The following is a 23,806-nucleotide window of genomic DNA, read 5'->3' on the forward strand; positions in this document are numbered from 1 at the left end:
CGGCCTCCCAAACTGCTAGGATTACAGGCGTGAGTTACCACGCCCAGACAAGAAATATTCTTAAATATCGCAAAGAATAAATAACCATAAACTTAATTAAAATCATGTAAACATTAAAATCATTGCTGAAATCGCACAGTTTTATTTAATACTTGAAGAGACTTTATCCCTATTTTAAAAGAGATGAAACTATCACTGTAGTAAAATTTAGTTTAATATTAACTAAGTTAATAGAAAGATTTCATCCTTTGACTTGCACTATTGAATAACCAAGGGAAATGACATACAGGAAATGAGAGAATGTAACACTCATCCTAAAAATAACTAAGGTAGGGAAGTTCAAGAAACTTTGTATCTGTGTCTTATGGCCTTTTTCTTTCTAGAGGCATTTCTGACCCAGAGTTATCTTTGTAAATATAAACCTTTTCATGTTATCTGTAACCTTCAATAGTTTGTAGAATAAAACTTAAACTGCTCAGTTCAACTTAAAAGAATCTTGCAAAACTACTCAACAATCTTACCAGCCTTTTTGAATTGACTTTCATTCCCTAGAATAGTTGAAAATGCACAGAATTCTGAGTAAGAGATGCATGGATTCTAATGTTTGGGCAATTAGATAGACATAACTAAGAAAATAAACATATGGAAGACAAAGAGTTTAACTTTAGACATGATAAAATTAATTCAGCAATGTGGAAATTACCAATGCTAAATCAATGGTCCATTCTCAGACCTCACCCTACCTATCAGAACATTTGACACAAGAGATATTCCTTAGGGCTCAATACACTTTCTTTCCTTGACTTCCAATCTATCATATTCTCATGGTTTTCCTCCTATCTCTCTGGTCATTCCTTTTCTGTTTCCTTGCTGTTTTCTCCTTGATGTGGTTTGGGTGTTTGTCCCTTCCAAATCTCATGTTAAAATGTAATCCCCAGTGTTGGAGGTGGGTCCTAGTGGGTATTTGCATCATAGGGGTGGGTCTCTCATGAATGGCTTAGCACCAATCCCTTGGTGATGAGTTCTTGCTCTGAGTTGATGTGAGATTTGGTTGGCACTTCCCTCCTATCTTGCTCCTGTTTCCACCATGATTGTAAGCTTCCTGAGGCCCCACCCAGGCATCACATAATTGGTGCCATGTTTGTACAACCTGCTGAGCCATGAGCCAATTAAACCTCCTTTCTTTATAAATTACCCAGCCTCAGGTATTTCTTTATAGCAATGCAAGAACAGACTAACACACTCCTCTTCTCTGAAAGCTTTCTAACACTCATGTGAAATATATGAAGAAATTGTGTTGGCTTTACTTTCAAAATATATCCAAAATCTGACTACCCTCATTGCTACCACCCTAGATCTAAATCACCATAATCTCTTGCCTGGATTATTATAATGGTCTCCTAAAAGCTGTCCCAGCCTACATTCTATTCTCAACATTGCAGCCAGTCTTTCTGAAATTATAGCTTAGATCATGTGCCTCTTCTGGTCAAAAACCTCAAAAGCCTACCCTTTTCACTCACAGTATAGCAGAAGTCTTTAGTAGACTACAAAGCCATACCTAATCCATTGCCCATCACCTCGTTAACTTCCTTTCCCAATTTACCATTCTTTCCCTAGCTCATTCTGCTCTAGACACAAGTCTCCCTGCTAATTCTTGAACATGCCAGCTACAAAACGCTGTTCCTCAGATTTCTTCATGGCTAACTGCTCTACCACCTCTGATTATTTGCTCAAAACTCACCTTCTCAATAGAGGCTACCCTTATCACCCAACTCAACAATGCAAACTGGCCATACCTACCCTCAGCATTCTCAGCTCCTCTTACCCTCCTCTACCTTTACTTCCCCCACTCTACCTTTACTTCCCCCATCCCAAGACACTAGCCATTTTCTATCATATTTTATAATTTACCCATTTGTATTACTATTTATGAAATTTAATAATTTGTATTTAAAAATAAGCCAAGCATGGTGGTGCATGCCTGTAGTCCTAGCTATTAGGAAGGGTGAGGCATGAGAACTGTTTGAGCCCAGGAGGTTGAGGCTACAGTGAGCTATGGTCACGTCAGTGCGCTGCAGCCTGGGCAATAGAGTGAGACCCTCTCTCAAAATAATAATAATTTTGGCCGGGCACGGTGGCTCACGCCTATAATACCGGCACTTTGGGAGGCCAAGGCGGGTGGATCATGAGGTCAAGAGATCAAGACCATCCTGGCTAACATGGTGAAACCCCGTCTCTACTAAAAAAAAAAAAAAATACAAAAAATTAGCTGGGCGTGGCAGCGTGCACCCATAGTCCCAGCTACTCAGGAGGCTGAGGCAGGAGAATGGTGTGAACCCGGGAGGCGGAGCTTGCAGTGATCCAGGGTGGTGCCACTGCACTCCAGCCTGGGTGACAGAGTGAGACTCTATCTCAAAAAAATAAATAAAAATGAATAAAATTAAATAATAATTTAAATAATCTATGTAAATTTCGAGCTCAGAGATCATTGCCTCTAACCCCAGTATGTAAAAGAATACCTGACACTGAGTTGATGTTCAATATATATTGAGGAAGACTCTGTAGCAAATATATGAAGGTCACCAGCTCTTAGCAGGTAGCTGATAAAATGGCCCAGGAAAAGAATATACGGTAAGGACACAAGCAGCTAAAGGAAGATGTTATGGAACAAATGAAAGAGAAGGTTGTGAAGGAGTTTAGAAAGAAGCAACTGTATACACATTGGACAAACTGAGTCAGCCTCTTTGCCCAGCCACCCTACCACATCCACTGGGCTCACGAACAAAGTGGCCATGGTTGCAGGGATAGAGGTTATGTATAGGCTCAGCAACATGGACTTTCACTCACCAAGGCCAACCTGGCTATTATAGCCACTTCTGAGTGTTCAATCTGCAGCAGAGACTAACACTGATTCCCAGATGTGGCACCATTCTCCAGGGTAATCAGCCAGCTAGCTACCTGGTGGCAAGTTCATTACACTCAACAGCTTCCATTATGGGAAGGACAACTTTTTTTCCTGGAATAGACCCTTACTTTCGATCTAGATATGCTTTCCCTGCATGCAATGCTCCTGCCAAAGCTACTATTCATGGACTTACAAAATGCCTTATCTACCATCATGGCATTCCACGTAGCATTGCTTCTGATCAAGGAACTTACTTCATAGCAAATGAAGTTTGGGGAATGAGCCCATGCTCATGAAACTCACTAGTTTTACAATGTTTACTAACAGTCTGAAGCAACTGGCTTGACAGAACAGTGGAATGTACTTTTGAAGACTCAGTTACAGTACGAGCAAAGTGGCAATACCTTGCAAAGCTGAGGCAAGGTTCTCCAGGAGGCTGTATGTGCTCTCAATCAGTGTCCAAAAAATGGTGCTGTTTTTCTCATAGCCAGGATTCATAGGTCTAGGAATCAAGGGGTGGAAATGGGAATGGAAATTCTAACAACCCTAGTGTCACACTAGCAAAATTTCTCCTTTCTGCCCCTGTGACTTTATGCTCTGCTGGTCTAGAGGTCTTCATTCCAAAGGGAAGAACATTTCCATCAAGAAACACAATAATAAACCCATTGAACAAGAAATTAAGACTCCACCTGGCCACTTTGAGCACCACATGCCTCTGAATTAACAGGCCAAGAAAGGAGTTACTGTGCTGGCTAGGAAAAATTGATTCTGACTACCAAGAGGAAACTAAACTGTTACACTACAGTGGAGGTGAGAGAGAGTATGTCTGAAATACAGGAGATCCCTTAGGGTAGCTCTTAGTATTACCACGCCCTGTGATTAAAGCTAATGAAAACAACAATCCAATTCAAGTAGGATTACTAATGGCCCAGACCATTCAGGATTGAAGGTTTGAGTCACCCTCAGCAGGTAAAGAACCACAATCAGCTGAGATACTTGCTGAGGGCAAAGGGGATATGGATTGGGTCATGGAAAAAGGTAGTTATAAATACCAGCTATGACCATGTGATCAACTAAAGAAAAAGAAGACTGTAATTGCCATAAGTATTTCTTCCTTGTTTTGCTAATAATATGTGCATATACATACATAAGCAAAAATCCATATGCAAATTTCAGAAAATATAATTTTCTTCCTTCTCTTATCACCTTATCTGATAACATAAGATATACTGACTCTGCATCATAATATTTAAGTACTACTAATGTTACATCATAGTGTTTAAGTTAACGAATATCGGCGAGAGTAAATATCATTCAAGGATTTGGCATCTTCTTTTGAGGATAGGGTTGGTGCATTTCTGGTTGTATGCAAGACAGTTGTATTGTGTTAGCTGGAAGTATGGACTTTGTTATTGCCTTTATTCAAAGATTAAGTATGATTTGAGGAGATGCCTATGGGTGGTGTCATAGTCCATTCATTTTGCTATGACAAAAATACCATAGACTAGGTAGCTTATGAATAATAGAAATTGATTTCTTATAGTTTTGTAGGCCGGTAAGTTCAAGATCAAGGTGCTAGCAGATTCTGAGCCTGATTAGGACCCAATCCACATAGACAGCACCTTCTCGCTGCATCCTCACATGAGGGAAAGGGAAAGGCAGCTTTCTTAGGCCTCTTTTTATTTTTTATATTTTATTTTACTGTAAGTTCTGGGATACATGTGCAGAACGTGAGGTTTGTTACATTGGTATACATATGCCATGGGTTTGCTGCACCTATCAACCGTCATCTAGGTTTTAAGCCCGGCATGCATTAGGTATTTATCCAAATGCTCTCCCTCTACTTTCCCCCATCCCATGACAGGCCCCGGTGTGTAATGTTTCCCTCCCTGTGTCCATGTGGTCTCATTGTTCAATTCCCACTTATGAGTGAGAGCATGTGATGTTTAGTTTTCTGTTCCTCTGTTAGTTTGCTGAGGATGATGGTTTCCAGCTTATCCATGTCCCTGCAAAGGACATTAACTCATTCTTTTTTATGGCTGCATAGCATTCTATGGTGTATATGTGCCACATTTCCTTCATTCAGTCTATCATTGATGGGCATTTGGGTTGGTTTCATGTCTTTGCTATTGGTTATAGTGCTGCAGTAAACATACGTGTGCATGTGTCTTTATAGTAGAATGATCTATAATTATTTGGGTACATAACCAGTAACGGGATTGCTGGGTCAAATGGTGTTTCTGGTCCTACATCCTTGAGGAATTGCCACACTGTCTTCCACAATGGTTCAACAATTTTACACTCCCACCAACAATGTAAAAGCATTCCTCTTTCTCCACAGCCTCACCAGCATCTGTTGTTTCCTGATTTTTTAGTGATCACCATTCTAAGTGGTGTCAGATGGTATTTCATTGTGGTTTTGATTTGCATTTCTCTGATGACCAGTGATGATGAATTATTTTTTCATGTTTCTTGGCTGCATGTCTTCTTTTGAGAAGTGTCTGCTCATATCCTTTGTCCACTTTTTTTTCTTGTATTATACACATGCAGAATGTGCAGGTTTGTTACATAGGTATACACATGCCACAGTGGTTTGCTGAACCCATCAACTCGTCATCTACCCTCCCATCATGCTATCCCTCCCCTAGCCCCCACCTCCATACAGGCATGCGTGTGTGATGTTCCCCTCCCTGTGTCCAGGTGTTGTCATTGTTCAACTCTCACTTGTGAGTGAGAACATGCGATGTTTGCTTTTCTGTTCTTGGGTTAGTTTGCTGAGAATGATGGTTTCCATCTTCACCTATGTCCCTGCAAAGGACACGAACTCACCCTTTTTCATGGCTGCATAGTATTCCATGGTGTATATGTGCCACATTTTCTTTATCCAGTCTATCACTGATGGGCATCTGTATTGGTTCCAAGTATTTACTATTGCAAACAGTGCTGCAATAAACATACATGTGCATGTGTCTTTATAGTAGAATGATTTATAATCCTTTGGGTATATACCCAGTAATGGAATTGCTGGGTCAAATGGTGTTTCTGGTTCTAGATCCTTGAGGAATCGCCACACTGTCTTCCACAATGGTTGAACTAATTTACACTCCCACCAACAATATAAAAACATTCCTGTTTCTCCACATCCTCTCCAGCATCTGTTGTTTCCTGACTTTTTAATGATCGCCATTCTAAGTAGTGTCAAATGGTATTTCACTGTGGTTTTGATTTGCATTTCTCTAATGACCCGTGATGATGAGTTTGTTTCTCATGTTTGTTGGCCGCTTAAATGTCTTCTTTTGAGAAATGTCTGTTCATATCCTTTGTCCACATTTTTTTTTTTTGTATTATACTTTAAGTTCCAGGATACATGTGAAGAATGCACAGGTTTGTTACATAGGTACACACATGCTATGGTGGTTTGCTGCACCCATCAACCCATCGTCTACCCTCCCAACATGCAATCCCTCCCCTAACTCCCAACCCCATACAGGCACCGGTGTGTGATGTTCCCCTCCTTGCATTCAGGTGTTGTCATTGTTCAACTCCCACTTGTGAGTGAGAACGTGCGATGTTTGGTTTTCTGTTCTTGTGTTAGTTTGCTGAGAATGATGGTTTCCAGCTTCATCTATGTCCCTGCAAAGGACATGAACTCATCCTTTTTTTATGGCTGCATAGTATTCCATGATGTATATGTGCAGCATTTTCTTTATCCAGTCTATCACTGATGGGCATTTGTATTGGTTCCAAGTCTTTGCTATTGTGAACATTGCTGCAATAAACATACGTGTGCATGTGTCTTTATAGTAGAATGATTTATAATCCTTTGGGTATATACCCAGTAATGGGATTGCTGGACCAAATGCTATTTCTGGTTCTAGATCCTTGAGGAATTGCCACACTGTCTTCCACAATGGTTGAACTTATTTACACTCCCACCAACAATGTAAAAACATTCCTGTTTCTCCACATCCTCTCCAGCATCTGTTGTTTCCTGACTTTTTAATGATCGCCATTCTAACTGGCATGAGATGGTATCCCATTGTGGCTTTGATTTGCATTTCTCTAATGACCAGTGATGATGAGGGTTTTTTTCTCATGTGTTTATTGGCAGCATAAATGTCCTCTTTTGAGAAGTATCTGTTCATATCCTTTGCCCACTTGTTGATGGAGTTGTTTTTTTCTTGTAAATTTGTTTAAGTTCTTTGTAGATTCTGGATGTTAGCCTTTTGTCAGATTGATAGATTGCAAAAATTTTCTCCCATTCTGTAGAGTGCCTGTTCACTCCAATGACAGTTTCTTTTGCTGTGCAGAAGCTCTAAGCTCTTTGGTTTAATTAGATCTCATTTGTGAATTTTGACTTTTGTTGCTATTGCTTTTGGTGTTTTAATCATGAAGTCCTTGCCCATGCCTATGTCCTGAATGGTATTGCCTAGGTTTTCCTCCAAGGTTTTTATGGTTTTAGGTCTTACATTTAAGTCGTTAATTCATCTTGAGTTAATTTTTGTATAATGTGTAAGGAAGCGGTCCAGTTTCAGTTTTCTGCATATGACTAGCCAGTTTTCCCAACACCATTTATTAAATAGGGAATCCTTTCCCCATTTCTTGTTTTTGTCAGGTTTGTCAAAGATCAGATGGCTGTAGATATATGGTGTTATTTCTGAGGGCTCTGTTCTGTTCCATTGGTCTATATATCTGTTTTGGTACCAGTACCATGTTGTTTTGCTTACTGTTGCCTTGTAGTATAGTTTGAAGTCAGGTAGCATGATGCTTCCAGCTTTGTTCTGTTTGCTTACAATTTTCTTGGCTATGTGGGCTCTTTTTTGGTTCCATATAAAATTTGAACTAGTTTTTTCTAATTCTGTGTAGAAAGTCAATGGTAGCTTGATGGGTATAGCACTGAATCTATAAATTACTTTGGGCAGTATGGCCATTTTCACAACATTGATTCTTCCTATCCATGAGCATGGAATGTTCTTCCATTTGTTTGTGTTCTCTCATTTCCTTGAGCAGTGGTTTGTAGTTCTCCTTAAAGAGGTCCTTCACATCCCTTGTTAGCTGTATTCCTGGGTATTTTATTCTCTTTGTAGCAATTGTGAATGGAAGTTCATTCATGATTTGGCTCTCTGCTTGTCTATTGTTGGTGTAATGCTTGTGATTTTTGCACATTGATTTGGTATCCTGAGACTTTGCTGAAGTTGCTTATCAGTTCAAGGAGTTTTTGGGCTGAGAGGATAGGGTTTTCTAAGTATAAAATCATGTCATCTGCAAAAAGAGACTATTTGACTTCCTCTCTTCCTATTTGAATACACTTTATTTCTTTCTCTTGCCTGATTGTCCTGGCCAGAATTTCCAATACTATGTTGAACAGGAGTGGTGGAGAGGGCATCCTTGTCTTATAGTGGTTTTCAAAGGGAGTGCTTCCAGCTTTTGCCCACTCAGTATGATATTGGCTGTGGGTCTGTCATAAACAGCTCTTATTACTTTGAGATATGTTCCATCAGTACCTAGTTTATGGAGAGTTTTTAACATGAAGGGATGTTTAATTTTATCAAAGGCCTTTTCTGCATCTATTGAAATAATCATGTGAGTTTTGTCATTGGTTCTGTTCATGTGACAGATTACGTTTACTGACTTGCATATGTTGAACCAGCCTTGCATCCCACGGATGAAGCCAACTTGATTTTGGTAGATAAGTTTCTTGATGTGCTGCTGGTTTCGGTTTGCAAGTATTTTATTGAGGATTTTCACATAGATGTTCATCAGGGATATTGGCCTGAAGTTTTCTTTTTTGTTGTGTCTCTTCCCAGTTTTGGTATCAGGATGATGCTGGCTTCATAAAATGAGTTAGGGAGGAGTCCCTCCTTTTCGATTGTTTTGATCAGTTTCAGAATGAACGGTACCAGCTCCTGTTTATATTTCTGGTAGAATTCAGCTATGAATCCATCTGATCCTTGGCTTTTTTGGTTGGTACTCTGGCCTCTTCTTTTTAGAGTACTAATTCCATTTCATGAAGGTGCCATTTTTATGACCTAATCATCGCCCAAAGTCCTCACCTCCAAATAACATCACACTGGGGATTAGATTTCAACATATGAATTTGCAAGGGGACACAAGCATTCGGTCCATAACAAACATGGTGTATCAACATTTGGTCAAACACTATTCTGGATGTTTCTGCACAGGTGTTTTTGGATGAGAGTAACATCTAAATTGGTGGACTTAAATAAATCAGATTACCCTCCAAAATGTGGGTGGGCCTCTTCCAAACGGCTGAAGGCCTTAATAACACAGACAGACCTTCTGTCCAGCAAAAATAAATTTTGCCAGCACACTGCCTTTGGACTCAACTGCAACTCTTCCTTCAGTCTTTGGCCTGACAACCTACCTGAAAATTTTGGATTGAACAAGTCTTCTCCCTCTCCTTCTTTCTCTCTCTCTCTATCCATTTGTATTTATATTTTCATTTACACACACACACACACACACACACACACACACACACACACACACATCCTATCAGCTCTGTTTCTTCGGAGAACCCTGGTTAATACCAATACTTATTTGACATTGAGTTGGCTACCTCTTTTAACCCTCACAACAATGTTTTCAAATAGCTATTGTTCTCTCTAATCCATTGATGAAAAAAACTAAGGTCTACAAAGGCTTAGTACCTTAGTAAGAAAGAGTGGAGTCAAAAACAGACAGCAAAGCAGTTACAGTCACCATGGCAGGGCATGTAGTGGTTTGCTCAAGGATCTACTGCTAGTGACATAGAGCCAGAATTTCAATCTAAGGTTATCTAATCCCAAAGGTAGGGAAAAATACTATCTTTATCTTTGTGCAAATACAGAAACTGAATACACTACACAAAGTAAGTGACCTAAACTTGCAAACGTGTTGGAACAAAGACTGGAGGCTGGAAAAGTGTGCTTTCACCTACAATATACGTAAAGTTTGACTAAAAGTCACTCTAATCTGTTTTGTTCCATTTAGGATGGCATTTCCCAATCATTTACTTTTACAGTATCATATGATAAACATGGTCTGTCTGAGCATACAGTTTACAAAGCAAATTTTTATTTCATTCAAATGTTCCTAGAGAGAGTAAATTTTTAAAAAACATCATTGTTTACAGGCAAATTGTCCTCAAAGTTGGCTACCCTTTCCAAATCATTAAATGTTTTCATTTTCTCACCCAATAAAAAATAAACTAGGCAACTGTATAAGAGAAATATAAAAACCACCTTCAGCAATGTGTTACCTGTCAAAGTCAGAGTTCAGACGCTCAAAATTTTTTACCACTCTAAGAACCTGGATCTCCTGACTGATGAAGGAAGGTGGCAACAATCCATGAATGTTCAATTGCTGTCTCTCTTCCAGGGTAAAGGCCAAGTCCTATAGAGGAAAAAAACACACACACACAATAGCATTTGAGAGGAAAGTAGACAAAAAGAATACATATAAAACTCGACAAGTATATGCAATTAAAAATCAGAAGTCTGCATCACTGGAAACATGGCCATGTGGCTGTGAGTAAACCATGTAAGCTCTCCATATCTCAGTTTCCCTCTCTGTAGAAATTAGAATACCATAATGTTTCAGAGCTGTGCCACTCAGATATCATTAGGATAAAATCAGATGATGAATGGAAGGAAACTACTTAAAGACACAAAAATGAAAGAAGATATAATCATTAAGACTAACATCAGTAAATATAAAAATAAAAAGAGAAGAGATTATTATTAGAAGAGATTTTAAAATTATGAATGTGAATAAGACACCTGTGACCTCCTGTGATTTCACCTTTAAAATAGCTCAGGAAATGCCTTATATGATTCTGAGTTACCTGTTTCAACACTCCTCTCCCAAGTTGTAGCCTTTGATTCTTATGCACTCCTAGGCATACAAAACTTCTCACCATTGCCCATACATACCACACCCTTTTATTCTTCCATGGCACATGGTCAAGATATTCTTCCCTGTTTCTCTGCCCTTCATGCCTTACTTCAAATGCTTCCTCCTCTCTAAAGCCTCAGTATATCCATAACGACCCTATTATTATACCTATGTTATCTGTTTACATGAACATTGATTGTATAAAACAAATGATAATAACAAACTATGAAGCTCAAAAACATGAAAACTAAATAGAAGTTATGCGTTGATGCATAAACCATAATGGACCTAAGATATGTGCTGGCATATAATACAAGACAAAGTAATATCAGAGCAGCTACCGTAGTCATTAAGAAAGTGATCTGGTAGATTAGGATAAGAAGTCCCTCTGGAGAGGCCTTCAGTTGGAGACACTGAAGCCCAAGAGACTTCTTTATGTAGACTGTGACTGCTGTTCCTCTGAGTCCAGTATAAGTACACCAATATGATATGATAGTTGGTGTTATGGTCTGAACATTTGTGTCCCCCAAAATTCACATTGAAATCCTTACCCCCAAGGCGATGGCTTTAGGGAGAAGGGTCTTTGGGAGGTGATTAGAGCAGACCCCTCAAGAATAGGATTATTACCCTTATAAAAGGAACCTCAGAGAGCTTTTCATCCCTTCTGCCATGTGAGGACACAGAAAGAAGACCGCTGTCTACAAATCAGGAAGCAGACCCCTCACCAGACACCAAATTTGCAGTACCTTGATGTTGAACTTCCCAGCCTCCAGAGCTGGGAGAAATAAATTTATTTTGCTTATAAGCCACCCAGTACATGGTATTCCATTAAGGCAGCCTGAATGGACTAACATAGTTGGTTTTGCTCATTGTGACTACTGCTATCTTTAATCAACCTGGATGGGTAAGAATGTGTTCACTAACTTTGCACTGAGTGATTCTACAATGATTCCTCTGTCCCTGAAAGCTTCTTGCAATGACAGAATAGTGACTCGAGTACTTACAAAATGTATTGCTTAGGAGAAAGGAGAGACAATTTGGTTCATCCCACAGGGAGATGACAAACTTTGATTGTTTAGGAATAAACATGTCCAACCCCAGGAAGTTTGTGAAAGAGGTCAATGAATGAACAATTCCTCTCTTTCTTCTAATTTTTCATACAGATATACCCATTAATTCATGTCACTGATGGAAAGGTTTGTGTTTAATTAGCCTCCTGGGTTGAGGGCCAGACTGAAGAGAGACAAATTGGTCCACTGAATGACGCCATGATAGAGCTCTCTGAAATAACTGCAAGAGTTGGCTGGGACCAATAGCTCCAGAATCTTCAGCACAAGAAGCAGTGTACAATCTTGAATTCTCATAAGGTCTCTAAGTGCTATCACCACAGCTGGTGTCTACTTGCAAGGTATTTTTCATTAGCAGCCATTCTCATAGCTGCAAACGCCCCCACTGTTACAGTTGGGCATCCTCTGAAGTTTCAATATGTGTGGACAGGAGCAGAATGGTCCCTTTCCAAGAAGATAATCCAGCTTGTTCAACTGTGTCTGGACCAATCACCCTCTCTTGGACCTAAATGGCAGACAGTACAATCTGTCAGTCCTTTGCCCAGCAGTTCCATCTGGCACCAGGAGACATTTGTGGTATTGCCTAAACTCTTTGCTTGCCATTTACTTTTTTACTTGTGGTTCGCGTCCCCACAACAGAATGAAAACTCCACAGGGCCACAGAATTTTGTTTTCTTCACTGCTTTCTCCCTAGTGCTTACAACAGTGCCTGACAAAATTAGAACTCAGTAATTTGTTGCACATAAAATTTTAACATAGTCAATAGAATATTTATAATTCATTAGAATGTATTATTAGAAAATTCAGAATTCATAGAAAATGTCAAATATTCAAATTTTGAGACATTAAAATTTTTTAAATCTATTACATTGCTGCTCAAAAACCTGATTAGCACATTCATTCTGATCAAATTACTTTCAAAATTCAAAGCAACAAGAGATATTTATATGAAAAAGTAATTTATAAAATGGAAGACAAACTTCACTTGTTAAAGATATAACTGGGAAGACATTTAAGTCAAAACGTCATGAAATAACTCCTTGGAAAGAGACAAAATTATGGACAGTAATATATTTGAAAAAGAAAGAAGAGAAAATTCAACAGATTTTTATCTAACTAGAAAATGAAAAGGGGGAAGAAAAGCTGGCTAAAGTCTCAAAAATATACAAATATATGTGAAGAAGCAGTAAACTTCTGAGTGTTATGCCTTGAAAATCTGCCAAAAAACATAACAATCAAAATATAACATTTTGATAAGTCTTGTGAGAAGTACTAACATATGCTCTTTCATTCCCTGAATAATGGCACTTAACATTTATTGCTATAGTTAGCCGGTCTTTTCACATAAATTTTCCAATGGTCTGTTCTGAAACTGATTCCTAAATCTAACGATTCTCCATATCTTATGCCATGTAAATAATAATGCCATCTGGAAATCTTTTTATATTCTTTGATGTTTAGTAACTACAAACTCCCAAACACTGTTAGCCAAATTTTCTAAGACATACTAAAGTGCTAATTCAATTCTTTTAAAAACAACAGCAACAAAACCTAGGGCTTAGAAATTTAGGGAACTGGGCCAAGTTAAAGTCCTAAGATTGGGGAGAAAAACAGTCCTATGGGCCAGGCACGGTAGCTCACACCTGTAATCCCAGCACTTTGGGAGGCCAGGACAGGTGGGAGTTTGAGACCAGCCTGGCCAATATGGTGAAACCCCATCTCTACTAAAATTACAAAAATTAGCTGGGCATGGTGGCATGCACTTGTAGCCCCAACTACTTGGGAGGCTGAGGCAGAAGAATTGCTTAAACCTGCGAGGCAGAGATTGCAGTGAGCTGAGATAGCAGCACTGCACTCCAGCCTGGATGACAGAACAAGACTCTTTCTCAAAAAAAAAAAAAAAAAAAAAAAAAAAAACTAGTCCTATGATTGGTGATAGACATTCTATCACTACCCTTTATAAGTTAAAAGAACATCAACAAATAAGTAAACTTAAATCTTAAAACCCCTGAAAATTTTAAAATGGATATTGTATTATTTCATTTAAGCCACAGTTTCTATTTTTCATACTAACAGAGACATATTCATTAGAGATCTATTTTTATAGGCAGGTCAGTTATGTCTAAAGTTTGAAGTAAAATATTTCGAAGAATTTTTACCTTAGCATTATCCTGCAGGGCCTATCCAACAAAGAATAATTAACCCAAATTAGACATGCAAGTTCTAACTTTCATTTGATTTCTACCAAGTCTTTCATGTAGTTGAAAACATTAGACATCTATATATGTGTGTGTGTGTGTGTATACCTAATATATATATACCCAATATATATATACACCATATATATATACACACACACACACACACACCCCTAATATATATATATTAGGTTTCCAGACCACCTGTACATCTAATTCTCTAAAGGCATCCTCATATATGCTAAGTTTGTCCCTGGTTTTTCTCCTTTTTGTCTTTTCTTTCCTGTCCCTATTCCTTATAAAACCTTTGGACTAGATCCCTAGACAGCAGAATGGTACGTTGTTTCACTGCTGAGGGCAGCAAACAGGACAACTGTTCATCTGGACTGTGCTAATTAACTTATGTATATCTTCTTGAGAAAACTGAGACTATCAAGCAGAAATGAAAAGAAAATTCCTGACATGACAAAGCACTTATATTAGAAATGATATTTGCAGGGAGCAAGCATAACTGAGAAAGAAACTTAGTCCTGAGTAATTTATCAGAAACTATTTTCATAAAAACAGAACAAATATAGTATGTATTCTGCACTAACGATCCTTAATATTTCCAATGAACGACTTTCTTTTTTCCCTGATAAATTACTAAATCAAGTTGAATTGCAAAAAAAAAAAAAGGAAATCTTTATCTTATTCACAAAGATCTTTAAGACAGTTAATCTAAACATGTATGAAAATTCATTATGGTAACAGAACTTATAATTTAAATGTTTGAGGCTATGATTATATTATGGCAGAGATGGTTTGTGTGTTCTGTTTAACTAGTGTAATTCCTAGTGTCTAGAATAATACCTGTGTGGCACTTCGTAGGCAATAAACAAAAATGTGTTGGATTAACTAATGATTAATTAATTATACATTTCAGAGAACACAAAGCAGAAAAGTGAATAAGGAAGGTTAAAAATGGTAGAGAAGCAAATGGAAAGTAATAATTGCAAATAATTTGAAGCAACAAAAGTCCTTTAACTGGTAAATGGATAACATTAAGGTATATCCATACACTGAAATATTACCCAACAGTAAAAGAAACAAACTATTGATACACAAAATATAGATGAATCTTAAATGCATTATGTTAAGTGAAAGAAGCCAGACTCAAAAGGGTACATACTGTATGATTCCATTTATATGACATTCTGAAAAAGCAAAATTATATGGGTAGAAAAAGATCAGTAGTTGCCAGGGACTGGGAGTGGAAAAAAGGGTTTGACTTCAAAGAGGAGGCAAAAAGAAAATGTTTTTCAGTGATAGAACCATTTCTTATTGTGGTGCTGGTGACACAACATTGTATATTTGTCAAAACTAATAGAACTGTACATCAAAAAGTAAATTTCATTAAACTGAATTTTATTAGGCTCTATAGAGTCAATTCAGTAACTAATATTCTCTTTACTTAAAAAGAAATATAATTACAATGACAAAAAATTTGTTTAGCAAGTTATTGATATATTTCATATTCCACCACCCAGGCTCAAGTGGTCCTCCTGCTCAGTCGCCCAAGTAGCTAAGACAATAGGCACATACCACCATGCTCAGCTAATTGTTTTTGTATTTTTTGGTAGAGACTGGGTTTCACCATGTTGCTCCAGACTAGTCTCGAACTCCTGAGCTCAAGCAATCTGCCTGCCTTGGCCTCCCAAAGTCCTAGGATTACTACACAATCAAATTAAACAAAGAATATTTTAGGCCAGACACAGCGGCTCACACATCCAACCTAAAATATTCTTTATCTAATACGATTGTCTTTAAATCCTTTATGAAAATTTTTCTTAATTTTTTATTTCAAATGAATTATAGATATTTTATTAATGTGACTTTGTAAACAATATAGATCTATCTTAAAATTATTTCTTCATATCAAAAGAGTTTTAGAATTAATTTTAATGCTAATTTGGGAGATAAATTATTTATATATAAAGAGTACAGGAAAAGTATCCTTTATATTTTTATTATTTATTATTCTGAAATAGACATAAAGTTGAGCTTGTTTTAAGGGTCATATTTTCAATTTATTAACATAGTTTATGTGCATATTTTACATCTACATTAAGAGAAGCGATACTAATTTGTCCTGAATACATTCTTGAAGGGTTCTTTCCTCCAAGGTTTCTATAGGGCCAAAAATTGTTCTTTGGAAATGTTTATTTTTAAATTCTAATTGACAATATAGATAACAATTTCTAGAATTGACTGGGCATGATGCCACACACCTGTAATCCCAGCACGCTGGGAGGGTAAAGCAGAATGATGGCTTGAGCCCAGGAGGACAAGTCCAGCCTGGGCCACACAGGAAGATACTACCTCCACAAAAAATAAAAATAAATTAGCCAGGTGTGGTGGTGTATGCCTGTGGTCCCAGCTACTCAAGAGGCTGAGGTAGAGGGAGGCTCCCAAGATGGCCGAATAGGAACAGCTCCAGCCTCCAGCTCCCGGCATGAGCGACACAGAAGGCGGGTGATTTCTGCATTTGCAACTGAGGTACTGGGTTCATCTCACTGGGGCATGTTGGACAGTCAGTGCTGGTCAGTGGGTGCAGCCCAACCAGCAAGAGCTGAAGCAGGGTGAGGCATCGCCTCACCTGGGAAGTGCAAGGGGGAAGGGAATTCCTTTTCCTAGCCAAGGGAAACTGAGACATACAACACCTGAAAAATCGGGTAACTCCCACCCTAATACTGTGCTTTTCTAAGGGTCTTAGCAAACAGCACACCAGGAGATTATATCCCATGCCTGGCCCAGAGGGTCCCACACCCACAGAGCCTCCCTCATTGCTAGCACAGCAGTCTGAGATCTAACTGCAAGGTGGCAGCGAGGCTGGGGGAGGGGCATCCACCATTGCTGAGGCTTAAGTAGGTAAACAAAGCCACAGGGAAGTTTTAACTGGGTGGAGCCCACCACAGCTGGGGACAGGGCATAGTTAAACAAAAAGCAGCAGAAACCTCTGCAAATGTAAATGTCCTTGTCTGACAGCTTTGAAGAGAGCAGTGGTTCTCCCAGCATGGAGGCTGAGATCTGAGAACGGACAGACTGCCTGCTCAAGTGGGTCCCTGATCCCTGAGTAGCCTAACTGGGAGACATCCCCCACTAGGTGCAGACTGACACCCCACACCTCGCACGGCTGGGTACACCTCTGAGGCAAAGTTTCCAGAGCAAGAATCAGACAGCAACACTTGCTGTTCAGCAATATTCTATCTTCTGCAGCCTCTGCTGCTGATAACCGGGCAAACAGGGTCTGGAGTGAACCTCAAGTAAACTCCAACACACCTACAGCTGAGGGACCTGACTGTTAGAAGGAAAACTATCGGGGGGCGGAGCAAGATGGCCGAATAGGAACAGCTCCAGTCTCCAACTCCCAGCGCGAGCGACACAGAAGACCCGTGATTTCGGCATTTTCAACTGAGGTACTGGGTTCATCTCACTGGGGAGTGCCGGACGATCGGTGCTGGTCAGCTGCTGCAGCCCCACCAGCGAGAGCTGAAGCAGGGCGAGGCATTGCCTCACCTGGGAAGTGCAAGGGGGAAGGGAATCCCTTTTCCTAGCCAGGGGAACTGAGACACACAACACCTGGAAAATCGGGTAACTCCCACCCCAATACTGCGCTTTAAGCAAACAGGCACACCAGGAGATCATATCCCACACCTGGCCGGGAGGGTCCCACGCCCACGGAGCCTCCCTCATTGCTAGCACAGCAGTCTGTGATCTACCGGCAAGGCAGCAGCGAGGCTGGGGGAGGGGCGCCCGCCATTGCTGAGGCTTAAGTAGGTAAACAAAGCTGCTGGGAAGCTCGAACTGGGTGGAGCTCACAGCAGCTCAAGGAAACCTGCCTGTCTCTGTAGACTCCACCTCTGGGGACAGGGCACAGTAAAAAATAAACGCAGCAGAAGCCTCTGCAGACGCAAACGACTCTGTCTGACAGCTTTGAAGAGAGCAGTGGATCTCCCAACACGGAGGTTGAGATCTGAGAACGGACAGACTGCCTGCTCAAGTGGGTCCCTGACCCCTGAGTAGCCTAACTGGGAGACATCCCCCACTAGGGGCAGTCTGACACCCCACACCTCACAGGGTGGAGTACACCCCTGAGAGGAAGCTTCCAAAGCAAGAATCAGACAGGTACACTCGCTATTCAGAAATATTCTATCTTCTGCAGCCTCTGCTGCTGATACCCAGGCAAACAGGGTCTGGTGTGGACCTCAAGCAATCTCCAACAGACCTACAGCTGAGGGTCCTGACTGTTAGAAGGAAAACTATCAAACAGGAAGGACACCTACACCAAAACCCCATCAGTACATCACCATCATCAAAGACCAGAGGCAGATAAAACCACAAAGATGGGGAAAAAGCAGGGCAGAAAAGCTGGAAATTCAAAAAATAAGAGCACATCTCCCCCGGCAAAGGAGCGCAGCTCATCGCCAGCAACGGATCAAAGCTGGACGGAGAATGACTTTGACGAGATGAGAGAAGAAGGCTTCAGTCCATCAAATTTCTCAGAGCTAAAGGAGGAATTACGTACCCAGCGCAAAGAAACTAAAAATCTTGAAAAAAAAGTGGAAGAATTGACGGCTAGACTAATTAATGCAGAGAAGGTCATAAACGAAATGAAAGAGATGAAAACCATGACACGAGAAATACGTGACAAATGCACAAGCTTCAGTAACCGACTCGATCAACTGGAAGAAAGAGTATCAGCGATTGAGGATCAAATGAATGAAATGAAGCGAGAAGAGAAACCAAAAGAAAAAAGAAGAAAAAGAAATGAACAAAGCCTGCAAGAAGTATGGGATTATGTAAAAAGACCAAATCTACGTCTGATTGGGGTGCCTGAAAGTGAGGGGGAAAATGGAACCAAGTTGGAAAACACTCTTCAGGATATCATCCAGGAGAACTTCCCCAACCTAGTAGGGCAGGCCAACATTCAAATCCAGGAAATACAGAGAACGCCACAAAGATACTCCTCGAGAAGAGCAACTCCAAGACACATAATTGCCAGATTCACCAAAGTTGAAATGAAGGAAAAAATCTTAAGGGCAGCCAGAGAGAAAATTCGGGTTACCCACAAAGGGAAGCCCATCAGACTCACAGCAGATCTCTCGGCAGAAACTCTACAAGCCAGAAGAGAGTGGGGGCCAATATTCAACATTCTTAAAGAAAAGAATTTTAAACCCAGAATTTCATATCCAGCTAAACTAAGTTTCATAAGTGAAGGAGAAATAAAATCCTTTACAGATAAGCAAATGCTTAGAGATTTTGTCACCACTAGGCCTGCCTTACAAGAGACCCTGAAGGAAGCACTCAACATGGAAAGGAACAACCGGTACCAGCCATGGCAAAAACATGCCAAAATGTAAAGACCATCGAGGCTAGGAAGAAACTGCATCAACTAACGAGCAAAATAACCAGTTAATATCATAATGGCAGGATCAAGTTCACACATAACAATCTTAACCTTAAATGTAAATGGACTAAATGCTCAAATTAAAAGACACAGACTGGCAAACTGGATAAAGAGTCAAGACCCATCAGTCTGCTGTATTCAGGAGACCCATCTCACACGCAGAGACATACATAGGCTCAAAATAAAGGGATGGAGGAAGATTTACCAAGCAAATGGAGAACAAAAAAAAGCAGGGGTTGCAATCCTAGTCTCTGATAAAACAGACTTTAAACCATCAAAGATCAAAAGAGACAAAGAAGGCCATTACATAATGGTCAAGGGATCAATTCAACAGGAAGAGCTAACTATCCTAAATATATATGCACCCAATACAGGAGCACCCAGATTCATAAAGCAAGTCCTTAGAGACTTACAAAGAGACTTAGACTCCCATACAATAATAATGGGAGACTTCAACACTCCACTGTCAACATTAGACAGATCAACAAGACAGAAAGTTAACAAGGATATCCAGGAACTGAACTCATCTCTGCAGCAAGCAGACCTAATAGACATCTATAGAACTCTCCACCCCAAATCAACAGAATATACATTCTTCTCAGCACCACATCGTACTTACTCCAAAATTGACCATATAATTGGAAGTAAAGCACTCCTCAGCAAATGTACAAGAACAGAAATTATAACAAACTGTCTCTCAGACCACAGTGCAATCAAACTAGAACTCAGGACTAAGAAACTCAATCAAAACCGCTCAACTACATGGAAACTGAACAACCTGCTCCTGAATGACTACTGGGTACATAACGAAATGAAGGCAGAAATAAAGATGTTCTTTGAAACCAATGAGAACAAAGATACAACATACCAGAATCTCTGGGACACATTTAAAGCAGTGTGTAGAGGGAAATTTATAGCACTAAATGCCCACAAGAGAAAGCAGGAAAGATCAAAAATTGACACTCTAACATCGCAATTAAAAGAACTAGAGAAGCAAGAGCAAACACATTCCAAAGCTAGCAGAAGGCAAGAAATAACTAAGATCAGAGCAGAACTGAAGGAGATAGAGACACAAAAATCCCTCCAAAAAATCAATGAATCCAGGAGTTGGTTTTTTGAAAAGATCAACAAAATTGACAGACCACTAGCAAGACTAATAAAGAAGAAAAGAGAGAAGAATCAAATCGACGCAATTAAAAATGATAAAGGGGATATCACCACCGACCCCACAGAAATACAAACTACCATCAGAGAATACTATAAACACCTCTACGCAAATAAACTAGAAAACCTAGATGAAATGGATAAATTCCTGGACACTTACACTCTCCCAAGACTAAACCAGGAAGAAGTTGAATCCCTGACTAGATCAATAGCAGGCTCTGAAATTGAGGCAATAATTAATAACCTACCAACCAAAAAAAGTCCAGGACCAGATGGATTCACAGCTGAATTCTACCAGAGGTACAAGGAGGAGCTGATACCATTACTTCTGAAACTATTCCAATCAATAGAAAAAGAATCCTCCCTAACTCATTTTATGAGGCCAACATCATCCTGATACCAAAGCCTGGCAGAGACACAACAAAAAAAGAGAATTTTAGACCAATATCCCTGATGAACATCGCTGCAAAAATCCTCAATAAAATACTGGCAAACCGAATCCAGCAGCACATCAAAAAGCTTATCCACCATGATCAAGTGGGCTTCATTCCTGGGATGCAAGGCTGGTTCAACATACGCAAATCAATAAACATAATCCAGCATATAAACAGAACCAAAGACAAAAACCACATGATTATCTCAATAGATGCAGAAAAGGCCTTTGACAAAATTCAACAGCCCTTCATGCTAAAAACTCTCAATAAATTCGGTATTGATGGAACGTATCTCAAAATAATACGAGCTATTTATGACAAATGCACAGCCATTATCATACTGAACGGGCAAAAACTGGAAGCATTCTCTTTGAAAACTGGCACAAGACAGGGATGCCCTCTCTCACCACTCCTATTCAACATAGTGTTAGAAGTTCTGGCTAGGGCAATCAGTCAAGAGAAAGAAATATAGGGTACTCAATTAGGAAAAGAGGAAGTCATACCATCCCTCTTTGCAGATGACATGATTGTATATTTAGAAAACCCCATCGTCTCAGCCCAAAATCTCCTTAAGCTGATAAGAAACTTCAGCAAAGTCTCAGGATACAAAATCAATGTGCAAAAATCACAAGCATTCTTATACACCAATAACAGACAGAGAACCAAATCATGAATGAACTCCCATTCACAATTGCTTCAAAGAGAATAAAATACTTAGGAATCCAACTAACAAGGGATGTGAAGGACCTCTTCAAGGAGAACTACAAACCACTGCTCAGTGAAATAAAAGAGGACACAAACAAACGGAAGAACATACTATGCTCATGGATAGAAAGAAGCAATATTGTGAAAATGGCCTTACTACCCAAGGTAATTTATAGATTCAATGCCATCCCCATTAAGTTAACAATGACTTTCTTCACAGAATTGGAAAAAACTGCTTCAAAGTTCATATGAAACCAAAAAAGAGCCCACATTGTCAAGACAATCCTAAGCCAAAAGAACAAAGCTGGTGGCATCATGCTACCTGACTTCAAACTATACCACAAGGCTACAGTAACCAAAACAGCATAGTACTGGTACCAAAACAGAGATACAGGCCAATGGAACAGAACAGAGCCCTCAGAAATAATACCACACATCTACAGCCATCTGAGCTTTGACAAACCTGACAAAAACAAGAAATGGGGAAAGGATTCCCTATTTAATAAATGGTGCTGGGAAAACTGGCTAGCCATAAGTAGAAAGCTGAAACTGGATCCTTTCCTTACTCTTTATACGAAAATTAATTCAAGATGGATTAGAGACTTAAATGTTAGACCTAAAACCATAGAAACCCTAGAAGAAAACCTAGGTAATACTATTCTGGACATAGGCATGGGCAAGGACTTCATGTCTAAAACACCAAAAACAAAGGCAACAAAAGCCAAAATTGACAAATGGGATCTAATTTAACTAAAGAGCTTCTGCACAGCAAAAGAAACTACCATCAGAGTGAACAGGCAACCTACAGAATGGGAGAAAATTTTTGCAATCTACTCATCTGACAAAGAGCTAATATCCAGAACCTACAAAGAACTCAAACAAATTTACATGAAAAAAAACAACCCCATCAAAAAGTGGGCAAAGGACATGAACAGACACTTTTCAAAAGAAGACATTTATACAGCCAACAGACACATAAAAAATACTCATCATCACTGGCCATCAGAGAAATGCAAATCAAAACCACAATGAGATACCATCTCACACCAGTTAGAATGGCAATCATTAAAAAGTCAGGAAACAATAGGTGCTGGAGAGGATGTGGAGAAACAGGAACACTTTTACGCTGTTGGTGGGACTGTAAACTAGTTCAACCATTGTGGAAAACAGTGTGGCGATTCCTCAAGGATCTAGAACTAGAAATACCATTTGACCCAGCCATCCCATTACTGGGGATATACCCAAAGGATTATAAGTCATGCTGCTATAAAGACACATGTACACGTATGTTTATTGCAGCACTATTCACAATAGCAAAGACTTGGAATCAACCCAAATGTCCATCACTGACAGACTGGATTAAGAAAATGTGGCACATATACACCATGGAATACTATGCAGTCATAAAAAAGGATGAGTTCGTGTCCATTGTGGGGACATGGATGCAGCTGGAAACCATCATTCTCAGCAAACTATCACAAGAACAGAAAACCAAACACCGCATGTTCTCACTCATAGGTGGGAACTGAACAATGAGATCACTTGGACTCGGAAGGGGAACATCACACACCGGGGCCTATCACGGGGAGCGGGGATGGGGGAGGGATTGCACTGGGAGTTATACCTAATGTAAGTGACGAGTTAATGGGTGCAGCACACCAACATGGCACATGTATACATATGTAACAAACCTGCACGTTGTGCACATGTACCCTAGAACTTAAAGTATAATAAAAAAAAAGAAAAAGAGGCTGAGGTTGGAAGATCGTTTGATCCTGGGAGGCTGAGGTTGCAATGAGCTGAGATCACACCATTGCACTCCAGCCTGGATGACAGAGCTAGACCCCGTCTTGAAAAAAAGAAAAAACTAAACTAAAAAAATAATTTTCCTGATGGTATCCAACCTCATTTTCCCCCCAAAAATTCAGCCAGATGACATATGTATTTATAAGGTAAAGTTTATATCAGAAAATAATGATATAAAAATA

At 39.6% G+C, this 23,806-nt stretch overlaps 1 protein-coding gene across 1 annotated transcript in view; it reads right to left on the reverse strand.

Moving 5' to 3' along the window:
* The window catches only part of ME1 (malic enzyme 1), a 233,232-nt gene that overhangs the window by 188,652 nt on the left and 20,774 nt on the right, over nt 1-23,806 (reverse strand). Inside the window, exon 2 of the mRNA XM_017958059.2 lies at nt 10,167-10,300. Coding sequence (XP_017813548.1) covers nt 10,167-10,300 — 134 coding nt within the window. The remainder of the gene's footprint in view (nt 1-10,166; nt 10,301-23,806) is intronic.

The sequence above is a fragment of the Papio anubis genome, chromosome 6 (assembly GCF_008728515.1).
Source record: "Papio anubis isolate 15944 chromosome 6, Panubis1.0, whole genome shotgun sequence".
In the NCBI taxonomy this organism is placed as follows: domain Eukaryota; kingdom Metazoa; phylum Chordata; class Mammalia; order Primates; family Cercopithecidae; genus Papio; species Papio anubis.